General features: G+C 40.8%; 1 protein-coding gene across 2 annotated transcripts in view; it reads right to left on the bottom strand.

Annotated features, from left to right (window-relative positions):
- The window catches only part of phgdh (phosphoglycerate dehydrogenase), a 39,629-nt gene extending 22,068 nt beyond the window's left edge, over positions 1 to 17,561 (bottom strand). Inside the window, exons 1-6 of one of the 2 annotated variants that reach the window (XM_063052202.1) lie at positions 17,420 to 17,561; positions 15,711 to 15,862; positions 12,859 to 12,924; positions 12,168 to 12,222; positions 11,767 to 11,865; positions 2,526 to 2,658 (exon numbers count right to left, since the gene is read on the bottom strand). In XM_063052202.1, coding sequence (XP_062908272.1) covers positions 2,526 to 2,658; positions 11,767 to 11,865; positions 12,168 to 12,222; positions 12,859 to 12,924; positions 15,711 to 15,862; positions 17,420 to 17,554 — 640 coding nt within the window. In that variant the 5' untranslated portion in view covers positions 17,555 to 17,561. Of the gene's footprint in view, positions 1 to 2,525; positions 2,659 to 11,766; positions 11,866 to 12,167; positions 12,223 to 12,858; positions 12,925 to 15,710; positions 15,863 to 17,240; positions 17,326 to 17,419 lie in introns of those variants that run through there. The other variant, XM_063052203.1, reaches the window with a different exon arrangement.
- Between the last annotated feature and the right edge of the window lie 608 nt (positions 17,562 to 18,169).

The following is an 18,169-nucleotide window of genomic DNA, read 5'->3' as shown; positions in this document are numbered from 1 at the left end:
TGATTGCAGTAGCTGGACTGGGTGGTGGCGGAGCCAGCCTGCATGTCGGAGGAGCCGAACTGGGTTTGGAGCAGCTGGACTGGGTGCACACCACGTTGCTGCCTGCTATTCAAAGGTATCAGAGTTGCCGCTCAAAGAAGGGGTGCAGTGTAACCGTGGGTGATTGCTTGGACGTTTCGCTTGTAATTGCAGGACTCTGTTGGACACTGATAACGTAAGATGCTGCAGGCCTATTTCCCTGTTTGGTGGTGTGACAGGCAGCAGAGAAGCTGCATAGCATTGGTTAAAGACAGGAGTAGGCCTCAAGCTGCGGGCTTGCCTGCTGTGGCAGTCCAGGGGAGGAGACGCTGGAGGCGGTGCAGCGTGGTTTCTGTGCTCGGTTGGGGCCAGCCTCTCCCATTAGTGCTGTCCTCCAGTGTTCGATCAGTGGAATGACAGGCTGCATTGCGTGTGTCTGCACACTGCCAGGAACCATATCATCAATTTGCGGGAAATGTTGCTCAGGGTTTTGGGATATATATGGGTTTTTTGTACGACTATGCTTCTTGCTTGCTATTTTGAATGTGCTGTGTATGTTTTGCACCTTGGCCTAAGAATGCTGTTTCCTTTGGCTGTATCCATGTACGGTTGAATTAGTAATTAAATTTGATTTGATTTTGATTATTCTTAATCTCAACTTTCTCAAAGTTTGTCTCAATTTACAATTGTCTCAATTAACACCAAGCTTAGTGTTCAAGATGAAAAGTATTTGTTATACACATCTTGTTGGTCAACAAGAGTGTACATTTTGATAGCCGTGTCTTGGTCAGAATGTTAATCATGTCAACTTCCACCTCAACATGTCTTATCAACTTATTGTAAATTTCCAGAATATTCCCGTCTGTTTTCAATTACTTTTCAGTTTATTTTCTTTCATTTAGGATTACCTTATTAATACTTTTCAGTTTATTTTCTTTCATTTAGGATTACCTTTAGTGCTTGAAGGATGGTAATGTACAGGTGCAGAGTCCATAAGACCATAAGACAAAGGAGCAATTTAGCCCATTGAGTATGCTCCACCATTCAATCATGGCTGATCCTTTCTCCCCCCCCCTCAGCCCTTCTCACTGGTCTTCTCTCTGTAATCTTTGATGTTGTATCCAATCAAGAACCTATCCAACGACCTGACCTCCACAGCTGTCAGTGGTAACAAAATCCGCATATTCACCACCTTCTGGCTAAAGAAATATCTTTGCATCTCTGCTTAAAATGGACACCCTTCTGTCCTGAGGCTGTGCCTTCTTGTTCTAGATCCCCTCTACCATGGGAAACATCCTTTCCACATCTACTCTGTCTAGGCCTTTCAACATTCGAAAAGTTTCGATAAGATTCCCCTGATCCTTCTAAATTCCAGTGAGTACAGACCCAGAGCTATCAAACATTCCTAGTATGATAAACCTTTCATTCCCAGAATCATCCTCATGAACCTCCTCAGAGCCCTCTCCAATGCCAGCACATCTTTTCTCCGATGAAGAGCCCAAAACTGTTCACAATACTCGTGAGGCCTCACCAGTGCCTTATAAAGCCTCAGCATCACGTTCCTGCTCTCGTCTTCTAGACCTCTTGAAATGAATACTAAACAATGCATTTGCCCTTCTCACCACTAAATCTACCTGCAAATTAACCTTTACGGTATTCTGCACAAGGACTCCCAAGTCCCTTTGCATCTCAGATTTTTGGATTTTCTCCCCATTTAGAAAATAGTCTGCATATTTATTTCTAACTACCAATGTGCATGACCATGCATTTTCGAACATTGTATTTCATTTGCAACTTTCTTGCCCATTCTCCGAATCTGTCCGTCTTTCTGCAGCCTGTTTCCTCAACACTCTCTGCCCCTCCACCAATCTTCATATCGTCTGCAAAATGGCATCAAAGCCATCTATTCCACCATCAAAATCATTGATATACAGCAAAAAAGGAAACTATCCCAACACCGACCCCTGCAGAACACTAGTCACTGGCAGCCAACCGGAAAAGGATCCTTTTATTCCCACTCACTTCCTCCTATCAATCAGCTAATGCTCTATCCATTTTAGTAACTTTCCTGTAATAGCATGGCTCTTACCTTGGTAAGCAGCCTCATGTGTGACACATTGTCAAAGGCCTTCTGAAAGTCCAAATATGCAACATTCACTGCATCCCCTTTATCTATCCTATTTGTAATCTCCTCAAAGAATTCCAACAGGTTCATCAGGCAAGATTTTCTCTCAAGGAAACCATGCTGACTTTGTTCTATCTTGTCTGGTGTCACCAAGTACTCCATAACCTCATCCTTAACAATTGACTCCAACATCTTCCAGGCTAACTGGTCTATAATTTCCCTTCTGCTGCCCTCCTCCTTTCTTAAAAAGTCTTTCCTGTTAGAACCTTGCTACATTAAAGAAAATCCGGAGATCCCACAAGTTGTACTGGTGTTAACCGTGTTGCTAACATGCTAAGTTTCCATTAGAGTCAGTAGTTCCTTAATAATTATTAATATTTACCTTCAGTAGATGGCATTAAAGGTGTATGGACAGTGATGAAGTCAGATTGAGGCCAAAGTTGTTCCAGAGACACGAATTCTACTCCAAATGTACTTGCCACCTCAGCAGGAATTATTGGATCATAGCCTATGGTCTGAAACAATAATATTTCCAGAATTCAGTATGTTATATTTTTAGGAAATGCTTTGACTTCTCTATTCTCTGAAATCTACATTGAAGCATCTATGTAACCTCTATATATTACATAAAAGGATAGAAGATCTAGCTTTTAAACTGCATTTACTTGAAATAGAATAGAAATATTTGAATTTACATACTACATTTAATGGAATAAAAAATTAGATATGCTTCAAAATGAAAGTGATCAAGTACTAGTGAAAGGTTCAGGAAAGTGACAGAAATCAAAAGCAAACAGAGTGGCTTTTGAGAGAGAAGAAATCTGCAAGTTTAGTGAGAGCAATCCAAAGTGTTTTAGTGATGTAGTTGAAGGGAGAATATAAAGGACGGGCAGGGTGATGAAAGTTAATATCAGAAGGAAAAGTTATTTAACATGGAAGTATCAGATCTACAATCATTGTCATGAGATGAGAAAAATAAGAATGTAAATAATTGGTAACACGCAGGGACTGAAATTGTTAAACTAAAATTAGAGTGATCTTTAGGAGTGGGGTGGAAGCGTGGGAAATAACTGAGCAGTCATAATCTTTGAGGCAAAGATAATGTGTTTTTGTTGCTACATATTCACGAATTAGTTCCACGATTACTCCAAATGTGAAACTTGCAATACAACTCAAAATAAACTTCAAACAAACTGTTAAAATACCCATGCTCTGTAATTAATAAGAACGTTTGGAAGAAACTCCGCTTTACAGAAGAACAAAGGCAGCACTGTTTTTAACAGCCTGCTAATCTTCTACTGACTTAGGAATTAAAGCATTCTGGATTTTAGAAATGCAGATATTAACTTGGCACTGCTCAGTAGACTAGCATTTAAAAAGTACAGAAATATGGACTGCATGTATATCTTTTATTATGTCAGCATACTCACTGAGCTATCTTTAATGTGTAGTCACTGCTGTAACATTTTAGACACAACAATTTCTCAGAAGCAATATAATAATGGCAATTTAGTACTAGCCAGCACATTGAATTTTTATCTAAAATAATATCAATTGAGCCTTGGCTGACACAATCATCCATCTATGTGCAACTCTCTTGCCTCCCATTTCACACTGCTCCCTCCCCAATCCTGCTACATCACAATTTACAGAGGTAGAATAATCTTGTGGTACAATAATATCAGTTCTGTTTTTAGTTCAGTGATTAAGTATATAAAACACACAGATTGTAGACATAACTTACCTAATTAGACAGTATATCAATGCTTTGGAAAATATCAATAACATATTTTACATCATTTGCCTGACCTGCTGAGTTCCTCCAGCACTGTGTGTATGTTGCAAAAGACTAGTTAGTTTGGCATACAGTATATTTGGTTCTACACACCAAGCACAGAATAGAACAGCAACAGCAGCTCAGAGGTCCAAGTAGAAATAATATAAAACACAAGTTCAGCGTCAGCTGAGTACAATGTACAGTTCTGGTCATGACACAATAGGAAGGATGGGAAACATAAGGGTGCAGAGGTTTATAAGGATACATTGAGTCATATACAAAGATCGGTCTTTTAGCTCACCAAACTTGTGCTAACCGTTTTTCACCTCAGATTCTTACACTCCCCTACTGCTCATGCTAGGGGAAATGTGCAGTGGCCAATTAACTTACTAATCCACATATCTTTGAAAACCAGAGCATCCAGAAGAAACCCACATTGTTAGAGGGAGTAAAATACTTTTATCCCTCAAATATCCTCTGGCCCAACTAGTTTATGAGGAATTGGGCTCCAGGAAACTGGAGAGAAAATAAATTTTGCTCAAGCAGTGGCAAAAGTCTGTAACTTGCAGCTTGAAAGGGGGAAAGCCAAAAAGCCTCTCCATATTTAAAACGTCATTGATGAGCGCTTGTTGAAACATAGATGAACTTTAAGGGTGAGATTGACTAAATGTCAATTTTTGGCTAAATGGACTAGATGGGGTACTGGGCCAAGTACTAAGGACCTGTGCTGATCAACTGGCTGGAGTTCACCGATATCTTTAACTTCTCGCTTCAGCAGTCTGAGGTGTCCACCTGCTTCAACCAGGCTTCAATTATACTGGTGTGGTACCTATGAAGAAGTTGGAAACCTGTCTCAATGACCACCTTCCAGTAAGACTTACATCCAACTGTGAAGAAGTTCTTTGAGAGGCTGGTGATGAAATACATCAACCCCTATCTCAGAAGCGACTTGCATCTGCTCCAATTTACCTACCATCACAACAGGTCTACAGCAGATACAATTTCATTGGCTCTTCACTAAACCCTGGTACATCTGGACAGCAAAGATGTATATATCTAGATGCACTTTATCGACTACAGCTTGACATTCAATATTATCATTCCTTCAAAACTAATCAATAAGCTTTAAGACAGTCTCAAAACCTCCCTGTGCAATTGGACCCTCGATTTCCTCACTTGCAGACCTTTGTTAGTTTGGATTGGCAAAAACTTCTCCTTCACAATCTTCATCAGCACAAGTGCCCCACAAGGCTGTATGCTTAGCCCCCACTCTGCTTGCTTTATACTTATAACTGTGAGACAAAGCAAAGCTTCAATGCCATATTTAAGTTTGCTGACAACATCACTGTTGTTGGCCAAATCAAAGGTGGTGACGAATCAGCATTTAGGAGGGAGATTGAAAATCTGTCTGAGTGGTGCTACAGCAACAAACTCTCGCTCAATGTCAGCAAGACCAAGGAGATGATTATTTACTTCATGAGGAGAAAACTGGAAGTCCATGAGCTAGTCCTCATGAGAGAATCAGAGTGGAAAGGACCAGCAACTTTAAATTCCTCAGTGTTATCATTTCAGAGGATCTGTCCTGGTCCCAGCATGCAAGTGTCACTATGAAGAAAGCACGGGAGCACATCTACTTCCTTGAGAGTTTGCAAAGATTCAGCATGACATCTAAAACTTTGACAAACTTCTATAAATGTTGGTGGAGAGTATATTGACTAGTTGCATCACAGCCTGATATGGAAACACCAATGCTCTTAAATGGAAAATCTCACAAAAAGTAATGGATACGTCCATCACGGGTAGAGCTCTCCCCACCATTGAGCATATCTACACGGAGCATGGTCGCAGGAAAGCAGCATCCTTCATCGAGGACCCCTACCATCCAGCCCATGCTTTCTTCTCACTGCCGCCATCATGAAGGTAATACAGGAGCCTTCGGACCCAGGTTCAGGAACAGTTATTACCCCGACACCATCAAGCTCTTGAACCGGAGGGGTTAACTTCACTCGCCCCATCACTGAACTGTTCCAACAACCTAGGAGACTCACTTTCAAGAACTCTTCATCTCATGTTCTCGATATTTATTGCTTATTTATTTTTGTATTTGCAGTTTGTTTCCTTTTGCACATCGATTTACTGTCCTGTTAGTTGAGGTCTTTCAATTATTCTATTGTACCTTGGATTTACTGTGTATGCCTGCAAGTAAACAAATGTCAGGGTTGCATACGGTGGATATATGTACTTCGATAATAAACTTACTTTCAACTTTTGAACTTTGAAATGGCACACCAAGGGTGTAATGATCACCTCCTGTGAGTGTTTCTAATACCAGCTCATGGCTTTCTCACTCAACCTTACTGTGTACTTCATTTCACAGCATAAGTTTGCACTACATATTATAATCAGGAATTTTAAATACCTGGTCTAAATGTTCTGCTCAAACTTGGGCAGGCTAAAACAGAGAAGCATGACGAGCTAACATTATTTTTCAAAAAAAAAATGCTGATGTTTATGAACTTCATGAATTTCTCATGCAAAATCTTTTTCAGGTTCAGTTGTGAAAAGGAAAGATTCAAGAGTGTCAACGCACACTACTCAAGTCATTTTCTGACAACGTTGCTGAGTTGCCAGCACTTAGCCACACAGCTCTAACTTCAGAATCCAGCCTTAAAAGGAACATACACTGTGTGAAAAATGGGTGCATCTGACCTATGAAAGGGGAGGCAATATCTGTGAAGTTCACAGAGATTTGGAGAGGCTGGTGAAATAGAGGGTGAGTGATGTTCTGTAGCCAAGAATCTCACAGTGATGAACTGTGCCTGGACTCTGCTGTGACAGACTCTCTAGTGGTGCAGGAGACTTCTCTGGAGACCTCAGGTAAGAGCAAAATTAAATTTTCCTTCAAGTGCAGAGCCTGAAAAATTGTTTTAATGCAATAGCGAGCAAAGTGTGACGAGAAGCAAATCAGTGCCAATGGCCTGTAATGATTTAGTGGCTGGAAGTTGACAGGAAAAACAACATGATTTTAACCATAAGAGAAATTCAGGCAGATCTGTAACCCTGTTCTTGAAGTCAAATCTCAGTAAGGACTGGTATTAAAGCACAGCCTGCATATATGTTACACTGAAACTGTTCCCGAGAGAAGTAAATAGCATAGGTCCCTGTGACCCATGGGTGGATAAATTCATATATGATTAACCCATTCATGTCTTCCTCCACAAGGTCCCCACAGCTAGGTGTGGTGCCTCGTATGCATCATCTTTAATCCTGCTATCCAACAAAAATGAAGATAGATCGATCTAGACAATCACCCATGGGATATCCGTTCAAAGAACAGAAATGCAGTTGAAAGTGCTGTAAACGCTCAGTAATAAGTATGAAGAATCTGCAAAATAACCAATGGATATGTAAAATAGTGTGGAGTAAATTGACCACAACTGAAACAGTAAACCCCGATAGTAACCCAGCATTCAATTATTTGGAAATGCTGACAGTTGAGCAGGTAGCTCACATATTTGTCCAGTGCAAGTGGGGAGTGGAGCCAGAGCAAGGATGAGGCTAGGGTCTTGACTGTGGGTCAGGTGCAGAGCTGGGGCTGAGTGGGATCCACAACACCAGGCATCAGGAATGATGGTAGATCTGGAGTAGCAGCTGAGACCTGGAGCACTTCACCTTCCCCTTCAAACTCATTGGAAAATGTATTATACTACTATGCAATATGTATAAGAAAATGAAATAATATTTGGGTATTAAAAAGAGGAATATCCAATAATCCAGAAAATGCACTTGTCCAGCATAACTAAAGTCCCAAGGGTGCTGGATTATCAAAGTAACCCAATTTTGGGGTGGGGGTAAGGAGTGAAGAACAGCATTAGCAGAAGATAATTGTGGAAAAGAGTACAGTCGACGTTTTGGGCCAAGACGCTTTAGCAAAAAAAAAAGATGAGGAGTAGCTTTAAAAGGTGATGGGAAGGGAGAGAGAAAAACACAAGGTGATAGATGAAACCAAGAGGGGGAGGGGTGAAGTAAAGAGCTGGAAAGTAGATTGGTAAAAGAGATACAGGGCTGGAGAAGGGGGAGTCTAATAGGAGAGGACAAAAGTCCATGGAAAAAAGATAACTGGGGAGGAGCACCAGAGGGAGGCGATGGGCAGGGAAGAAGATAAGGTAAGAGAGGGAATAGGGGATGGGGAATGGTGAAGTGGGGTGTATTACAGGAAGTTCAAGAAACTGATGTTCATGCCATTAGGTTGAAGGCTACCCAGATGGAATACAAGGTTGTTCCTCCAACCTGAGTGTGGCCTTATCATGACAGTAGAGGAGGGCATGGATTGACATATTGGAATGGGAAGAGGAATTAAAATGGGTGGCCAATGGGAGAACCGGTTTCTTCTGGCGGACAGAGCGCAGGTGTTCAGCGAAGCGGTCTCCCAATCTATGTTGGGTCTCACTGTCGGAGCAGTGCTGCCAGGATAATCAAGGACACGATCCACCCAGCCAACAGACTTTTCATCCCTCTTCGCTCCGGTAGAAGGTTCAGGAGCTTGAAGACTCGTACGGCCAAATTTGGGAACAGCTTCTTTCCAACTGTGATAAGACTGCTGAACGGATCCTGACCTGGATCTGGGCCGTACCCTCCAAATATTCAGACCTGCCTCTCAGTTTTTTTTGCACTACCTTATTTCCCATTTTTCTATGATTTATAATTTAAATTTTTAATATTTACTAATTTTAACTATTTTTAATATTTAATATTTGTAATCCAGGGAGTGTGAAGCACAGAATCAAATATCGCTGTGATGATTGTACATTCTAGTACCAATTGTTTGGCGACAATAAAGTATAAAGTATGTAACCAACCTCTAGAGACTGCCTAGAATTTCACTAGCGCATAGCCCTCCATTTTTCTAAGCTCCATGTACCTATCTAAGAGGCTCTTAAAAACCCTATCGTATCCGCTTCCACCACTGCTGCAGGCAGTGCATTCCACAGACCACCACACTCTGTGTGAAAAACTTACCACTGACACCCCCTTGGTACCCATTTCCAAGCACCTTAAAACTATGCCCCCTCGTGTTAGCCATTTCAGCCCTGGGAAAAAGCCTCTGGCTATCCACACAATCAATGCCCCTCATCATCTTATACACCTCTCTCAGGTCACCTCTCATCCTCCATCGCTCCAAGGAGAAAAAGCCAAGTACACTCAACCTATTCTCATTAGGTACATCCTCTAATCCAGGCAACATCCTTGTAAATCTCCTCTGCACTCTCTCTATAGTATCCACATCCTTCCTGTAGTGAGGTGACAACAATTTTAATTCCACTTCCTGTTCCCATTCCAATGTCAATCCATGGCCTGCTCTACTGTTGTGATGAGGCCTCAGTCAGCTCGAAGGAACAACACCTTGTATTCCGTCTGGAGGCCTCCAACCTGATGGCACGAACATCGATTTCCTTGAACTTCCAGTAATGCCCCCCCAACCTCTCCTTCACCATTCCCCATCCCCTTTTCCCTCTCTCGTCTTATCTCCATGCCTGCCCATAACCTCTCTCTGGTGCTCCTCCCCCCTCTTCTTTCTTCCATGGCCTTCTGTCCTCTCCTATTAGATTCCCCCTTCTGCAGCCCTGTATCTCTTTCACTGATCTATTTCCCAGCTCTTTACTTCACCTCTCCCCCTCTTGGTTTCACCTATCATCTTGTGTTTCTCTCTCCCCCGCCCCCACCTTTTAAATCTACTCATCTCTTTTTCCTCCAGTCCTGCTGAAGGGTCTCGGCCCAAAACCTCAACTGTACTCTTTTCCATAGATGCTGCCTGGCCTGCTGAGTTCCTCCAGCATTTTGTGTGTGTTGCTTGGATTTCCAGCATCTGCAGAATTTCTCTTGTTTGTGAGAAGATGATTGTGTTCTGAATATACAGGGCTGCTTTGCCTGACCGGTTAGATATCGGATTGAAATGGAATTAAAGCTCTGCACTGCATCTGATTCTGCTGGAGCCAATCTCATGCCAAAATCTAGTTTCCAAACAAAACCCCCATCAGAAGCATGTGCCAAAAGGTCTGAAGTGAATGCAGTTCTGTTCAATTCCATGTCAGACTTGTTTTCAACTGCCAAGCACAATTTCTTTCAACACTGTGGGAAAAGAGAAAGGATCTTAGAAACACTGTATGTGCAGTGGAGATTATAATACAGCTTTTAGTGATAGGAAATTTGAGTAAAATTGGCACGAATACTTTAGTATAGATTATACAGCTTCCTGCTGTTTTAAGCTAAAGTAGCTTTACAAGGCTGTTTGCATTCTCAAATCTAGCAAAGAAGAATAATTTGTCAGTAAAGCAGGTCTTCCTCTATGCACAATTATTAAAGGAGGTTTCAAGGGAGGAGCGGGGTGGATGGAGAGGATAGTGTTTGGTTGATCTCACAGAAAGCAACTGCAATGATATTAATTTTCAAATAAAGGGGCATGCAAAAGTCAAAATATTAAGCACATCCTGGACCAAGACACAATGCTTTCACTAATTCTAAATTGCTTGCATTTTAATAAGTTAAATATTAATTCATTTTTGCACTGTTTTCAGCTGGTTAAGGTCCCTTCCGCAGATTTCGTTTTCGTCTAGGTGTCACTTTCCCTGTCATCACTGAGACATTTCAATAGAAGCTACATAAACAAATGTTGTCAAACCTGTATTGTACAACTTTCGTGTTAATCCAACATCATCCAGTTTGTCAGTTTATACAACAGATTATTAGGAGGTTGCATTACAGATTTCACATCATTCACTTCTTATTGATATTAAACACAAAATACTCTGCAGATGCTGGGGTCAAAGCAACACTCACAACATGCTGGAGGAACTCAGTAGGTCGGGCAGCATCCGTGGAAACGATCAGTCAACGTTTTGGGCCGGAACCCTTCGTCAGGACTGAAGAGGGAGGGGGCAGAGGCCCTATAAAGAAGGTGGGGGGAGGGTGGGAAGGAGAAGGCTGGTAGGTTCCAGGTGAAAAACAAGTAAGGGGAAAGATGAAGGGGTGGGGGAGGGGAAGCAGGGAGGTGAAAGGCAGGAAAGGTGAAGGAGAAACAGGGGAAGCACAATGGGTAGTAGAAGGAGGCGGAACCAAGAGGGAGGTGATAGGCAGCTGGGGGAGGGGGAAGAGTGAAATAGGGATAGGGGAAGGGAGGGGGAGGGAATTACCGGAAGTTAGAGAATTCTATGTTCATACCAAGGGGCTGGAGACTACCTAGACAGTATATGAGGTGTTGCTCCTCCAACCTGAGTTTAGCTTCATCATGGCAGTAGAGGAGGCCATGTATGGACATATCCAAATGGGAATGTGGCCACCCACATCAACTCTGCTTCACATTCCCATACCAACTTCTGGTAATTCCCTCCCCTTCCCTTCCCCTATCCCTATTTCACCCTGCCCCCTCCCCCAGCTGCCTATCACCTCCCTCTTGGTTCTGCCTCCTTCTACTACCCATTGTGTTTTCCTGCCTATCACCTCCCTGCTTCCCCTCCCCCACCCCGTTATCTTTCCCCTTACTGGTTTTTCACCTGGAACCTACCAGCCTTCTCCTTCCCACCCTCCCCCCACCTTTTTTATAGGGCCTCTGCCCCTTCTCTCTTCAGTCCTGACGAAGGGTTCCCACCCGAAATGCTGTCTGATTGTTTCCACGGATGCCGCCCAACCTGCTGAGATCCTCCAGTGTGTTGTGAGTGTTATGGATATTAAAGATTTATTTGGTGAAATTTTACAGCATATTCTTAAAAATGTGTTGTAATAAGTTAGGGTTCTTTATAATTCTTTTGCAACAGCTAAACTTTGATGTCCCACTATACCGTGAAATTACCTTCATTCCAAAGGACTGCATCCTTGTTGCTACTTCCTTACCAATTCTTCCAAGTCCCACAATTCCAAGTGTTTTCCCATATAACTCCATGCCCATGAACTACAAAGAAATTGAGATCAAGATAGCTTGGTCATGTCAAATTTCAAAGCAAGCTTTAAGGCAAATTTAAGGATACATCTTCCATTTATGTATAGGACTTCCACTGACTCTTTATTATCAAAATTATTCCACATAAAGACAGCTGAGACTAAAATAGTCAACATATCTTAACAATAAACATTGAAAGTTAGAACTCATGACAACTAATAGACAGCTTATTAGTAAAGTTCCCAAATTCCAAAGATCACTTACAATTTCAGCCACTTGTTTGTGCATTTTAACCATTCACAGCTCTACCTCACCTTTTTTCTCTCCCAGTTTCCAGCTTTCATGGAGGCAGCTCCTTGAGGAATCTTTCTATAATAGCAAATTAATATTCATTTTAATTTATCAGAGCCGAAAAGCAAATCAAAAAGCTATAAACATTTTACTAATATGAAACAACTGTCTGCCGTAATATAGCAGCACATCACAACAGAAAAGGATTACAAGAAACACTCAGCAGGTTAGATAGCATCTGGGGAAAGTGACCCTTTATCAAGACATCATTTTCTGTTTTTTTAAAGATTTCTAGAATCCCCTTTAGAATACCCACATAGAGTACCTCCCAATCCATTCTAACTTTGCTACTATTATCATTAGATAGAGCAGAAGATAGATGATGATGATGATGATGATTATTATTATAAGGTTATCAGCATGCAATATTAGCTTAGCTTAGGTTGATGTATTGATGGTTGCTGCTGCTTACATTGGAGAAGGGAAGAGAGGGCTTTGGTGTTCTAACATTTTTCTGTCACTCATGTTTTTGGGTTTTTTCTCTCATGGACATCAGCAAAGACTAAGTATTTCAGGTTGTATACAGTATACATTCTCTGATAATAGATGAAACCGTTTGAAATTGATTCATGATTCACAAATATAAAAATACAATTTTTGTGGATTAACAAGACTATGGCTAATAATTTGCAATATATATTGAAAAAATCTTACCTGGCCAAACACATGATCATTCCACAAGTCAATTCAGCAGCACTGATTGTATTTCCATTTGGTGTGCTTTGGAAAAAAGAAAAGTTACTAAGTTACTAACCTTCTGAGCACTGCAAAACATTGAAATAAGAAAAAATAGTTAGGCTATTTTAGGGTTGTTCGTTTTTACTCATTTTGCATTTGTAGAATTTTTTGTTTATTTGTTTTGTTTTATACAGCAGAACAAAATCAAATTCTCTGTCAGAAACCATCTGGACAGTTTCATAACTTTTTGCCCTTGATAATACAATTCAATAAATTCAATTCTATTTTTTATATATCTGGTTCACAATTTATAGCTTAAATAACAAGTGTTAAGCTACTTTTTAAACTTTATCACTTCAGCAACAAGCATGCATTTGACAGGTAATTCAAATTCAAAGATTGTCAGCACTTACGTGAATCCGGGGCAGCACTGTGGCATAGTGGTTAGCTCAAAGCTTCACAATACAGGCGACTCAAGTTCAATTCCCACCACTGCCTGAAAGGAGTTTGTACGTTCTTCCTGTGACCGCATGGGTTTCCTCTGGGTGCTCCGGTTTCCTCCCACAATCCAAAGATGTACCAGTTGGTAGTTTAATTAGTCGCTGTAAATTATCCCATGATTAGGCTAGGATTAAATCGGGGGTTGCTGGGCAGCATGGCTCAAAGGGCCGGAAGGGCCCACTCCGCACTGTATCTCAATAAATATATACATTTTTTGGGAAGAAGTTTTGCTAATATGGTTTCCTAATGTCTTCAATAAATGTTTGCAGAGCAGACGCATTATCAGCTTAGCAATGGTTTATTATGCTTCTGCATTATAGAGTCTGAGTCATAAACCACAAAAAAGGATTTTCAGTCCACCACATTGTACCAACTTTAAAGTGCCCTCTGAAAGTAATTGCATTATTCCTCTCATATCTGTTACTTTCCCCTGTGTGGTTAGGCATAGCTCAAATTCCATATAAATTTGCTTATGATACTTTATTATACTTTATTGTCACCAAACAATTGATACTAGAACGTACAATCATCATAGCGATATTTGATTCTGCGCTTCCCGCTCCCTGGATTACAAATCGACAGTAAATATTAAAAATTTAAATTATAAATCATAAATAAGAAATATAAAAAATGCAAGGTAGTGCAAAAAGCTGAGATGCAGGTCCGGATATTACCAACCATTGTTGGTAAAATCTCAGTTGGAGACGAGAGGGTGTACAGGAGCAAGAACTAGTGGATTGGTGTCGCAGCATCAACCTTGCACTCAACATGAGACGAAAGAGCTGATTGTGGACTTCAGGAAGGGTAAGATGAAGGAACACGTACCAATCCTCAGAGAGATCAGAAGAGGAGAGAGTGAGTAGCTTCAAGTTCCTGGGTGTCAAGATCTCTGAGGATCTAACCTGGCCTCAATATATCGAAGCAGCTACAAAGAAGGCAAGACAGCATCTATACTTCATTAGTAGTTTGAAGAGATTTGGTATGTCCACAAAAACACTCAAAAGCTTCTATAGCTGTACCATGGAGAGGCTGCATTACTGTCTAGTATGGGAGGGCTACTGCACAGGACCAAAAGAAGCTGCAGAGGGTTGTAAATTTAGTTGGCTCCATCTTGGGTACTAGCCTACAAAGTACCCAGGACATCTTCAAGGAGTAGTGTCTCAGAAAGGCAGCGTCCATTATTAAGGACCTCCAGCAGCCAGGGCATGCCCTTTTCTCACTGTTACCATCAGGTAGGAGGTATAGAAGCCTGAAGGCACATGCTCAGCAATTCAGGAGAAGCGTTTCTTCTCCTCTGCCATCTGATTCCTAAATGGACATTGAACCCATGAACACTACCTCACTTTTTAAAATATTATTTATGTTTTTGCATGATTTTTAATCTATTCAATATACATATATTGTGATTTATTTATATTATTTCTTCCTTCAATATAATGTATTGCATTGAACTGCTGCTAAGTTAAGAAATTGCTGTGTGGAACGAGCTTCGTTCGATGTTGTCATTTAAAGTTAAATTGGATAGGTATATGAACAGGAAAGGAATGGAGGGTTATGGGCTGAGTGCAGGTCGATGGGACTAGGTGAGAGTAAGAGTTCGACACGGACTAGAAGGGCCAAGATGGCCTGATTCCGTGCTGTAATTGTTATATGGTTATATAAATTTCACGACACACGCTGGTGATAATAAACCTGATTCTGATTCATAACATCACATTCTGGAGGTAATTTTCAGTGGTTAATTGACTTACCGATCTACATATATTTGGAATATGGGAGGAAACTGGAGTACCTGGAGGAAACCTGAGTACTTGGCGGAAACTCAGGAGGTCACAAGGAGAATGTGGAAACTCTGCACAAACAGCACCCAAAAGACAAGAGATTCTGCAGATCCTGGAAATTCAAATACACATATAAAATGCTGGAGCAATTCAGTAGGTCAGGTAGTATCTATGGAAAGAAATGAAGAATCAACATCTCAGGCCAAGACCCTTCATCAGGTCCAGCATTTTGCATGTGTTACCCCCCAATAACAGAACTGTTTGACAGATAGCTAACCATTTTAGCTCTTTAGTTTTAACAACAAAAATTTTCAGGTTATATATTGTATACATTCTCTGATATTAAATGGACCTATTGAACCATCGAACTTCAAATACTTCTGATGTCTTTATATTGTTAAAGAAAAATCAATCATACTTTAATGTGAAAAAATAACTCCAATTTTGTATCCGTTGCTATAGAGTTGACTGTCATTTCAGGCAGATAGCTCGCAAATCAGTAATTTGCTGTGTGTTTGAATATGTAAATAATTAAATTGCACATACTTCATTACAATAATTCCATTCCTTGTTGAAGCATCTATGTCCACATTATCCACTCCTGTTCCAGCTCTACCAATTATCTTCAGGTTCTTTGCAGCATTTATCACATCAGCTGTAACCTTTGTTCCAGAACGGATTATAAGTCCATTGTAGTCCTATTAATAATAAAGCATTAGTATTGACGAAGGGTCTCGGCCTGAAACGTCAACTGTACCTCTTCCTAGAGATGCTGCCTGGCCTGCTGCGTTCACCAGCACTTTTTATTTATTACATTTCACTTACAAAGTCTGCTAAATAATTTTATATATAATTTTAAAACAACACATTTTAGATATGCTGCACTAAGAATTTTGTCTTCACTTCAATGCAAATTTAAGTTGTCCCTGAACATTTATCACATATTCAAACGATTGTAAATTGTTTGGACTGTAGAGCTGCAGAACACACAAGCTGGTAGATGATCCAAAAATCAAATAAATGAATTTGGAAAGAGAAAATAAAGGGAAAAGATGAGATGGGGCCAGGTAATATTGTGGTATGGTAGACTATTTTTTCAACTATGCTCTCTGGGAGACTGGGAGGAGGTGTACTTCATAGGGGAGGAGTAAAATAATTGGGAAATTAGTGTCCCTCACAATAGGTGCCAGAACAATAGTGCCAACACTATTTCCCCATCTATCACGCCGAGGAATACACCAAGAATTGATAAAATGACAATAAAACACAAAAGGAAAAGAAACGAACCAGGGAGAAGCCCTGTACATTATTAACACTGATCGTTCATTATAGAGTACATTATATGGAACTGGCTTCATTCCATTTTCTAAGGTTCCTATTTCAGAAATGCCCGTAGAAAACCTTCAAGTACGTAACTTTTGAAAATGAGTTTCTGATGGTCAATCTGCTTGTAATTATATGTCTGAAATACAGGGTAAAAGCGCTGTTTCCTTCACTTTGATTTGCACCATATTAACCGAAAATTGCTTTCAAGAAATCAGGCAAGTACCAAAATTAGAGCGATTATACTAGAAGAGTTTCAAAATCTCAACTCTAATATCGGAGCTTTAGATGAAGCCATTTCGGAACTACCGAAAGCAATGTTTAGTGAAAATCAAAAGCACTGTAGATGCTTGAAATCTAATTCAAAAACAGAAATGTTGGAGATACAATGTTTTATGAGGTTTCAATCAAGTTTTATGCCGCAACGAACGTTCAAAACCAAAGTAATTTTAAAACCGCATTTGGTTTGAACGTATACGTTTAAAAGTATTTCCAAATAGCATTATTCCTAGCTCCAAAACAGTCCGCGGCTGCTGAACGCTTTGCGCTTGGAAAACTCTCGGCACTGTTGCATCAGCAAAGATCTTCGTTAACTGAACCACAGCCGGAGCGCGCCATCAGGAACAGTCACAATGGGACGGGAAGGGAATGATTCCCTCGTCAATAAATATATCTCAAATGAAGATTTATATGCAGTTTCTCTGGTAGTTTACCATTTATTCACCTCCGCTCGCGTTTCGGTCATTTACTTACACAGGGAAATAAATGAATGGTTCCAAAGGAACATCAAAAGCGAAGTGTGCGCACCCTCCCTCCTCAGAACTTGCGTCAAAGTTATCACCACCATCCTAATGCCGAAAATCCGACTACCTGAGCGCCGCAAGTCCACTGCACATTATCTTACTGCGAGAGTTTAGTTCCTTGATTGATACCTTTATTTCAACAAGCAGTTCATCCTTGGTCATATTTTTCTTCTCTACTACGTTGATTCCATTCTCCTCCAGGATTTTCTTACAGCTGGCATCTACGCTGTCACTGATCAGGAGACTATGAACCGAAAAAGCCATCTTTCTTTCCAACTTCGGGAGCGAAAGTGTTCACGTGGTTACCAACTCCGACTTTTCAAAGCTGCCTAACCCCGCCCTTTGACAATTTATGAAGCATATTCTTTAAAAAAAACCCGAACTACTGCATGCCAATCAGAAAGTCAAAAGCAAACGTGTTGATTTCAAAGTTGTCAGACCTAATATTGTGATTTTAAACGCAGTTTCGAGTCAGGATGATTTAGTACGGTTACAAGCCCCTCGGCCCGTCGAGTCCTTGCAAGTCACAGAACCCGCCAATCTAGTCCTAATTTCTTGAACTCAGCCTCACCCTAAAATGCACCTAATCAAGATCTTCTTGAACGATACTAATCTACTCGCCTCAACCACTCCTGGTAGCTCATTCCATTTATTCACCACCCTCTGCCTGAATATGCCTTTTAAATTTCCCCCGCCCCAGCTATACCTTCAGGCTTTGGACTCCCCTACCAGGGGAAAAGACTGTTACTTTCCACCTTATCTATGCCCCTCATGATTTTAAACCTTTGTATAAGGTCACCTTCCATTCACCTATGTTGCAAGGAATAAACCTTTCATATAATTCAGGCCCTCCAGTCCTAGCAATATCCTTGTATGTCT

This window comes from Mobula hypostoma, chromosome 6 (assembly GCF_963921235.1).
Source record: "Mobula hypostoma chromosome 6, sMobHyp1.1, whole genome shotgun sequence".
NCBI lineage: Eukaryota > Metazoa > Chordata > Chondrichthyes > Myliobatiformes > Myliobatidae > Mobula > Mobula hypostoma.
Note: the sequence above shows the minus strand (reverse complement) of the source record. Positions and strands in the feature narration are given on the sequence as shown.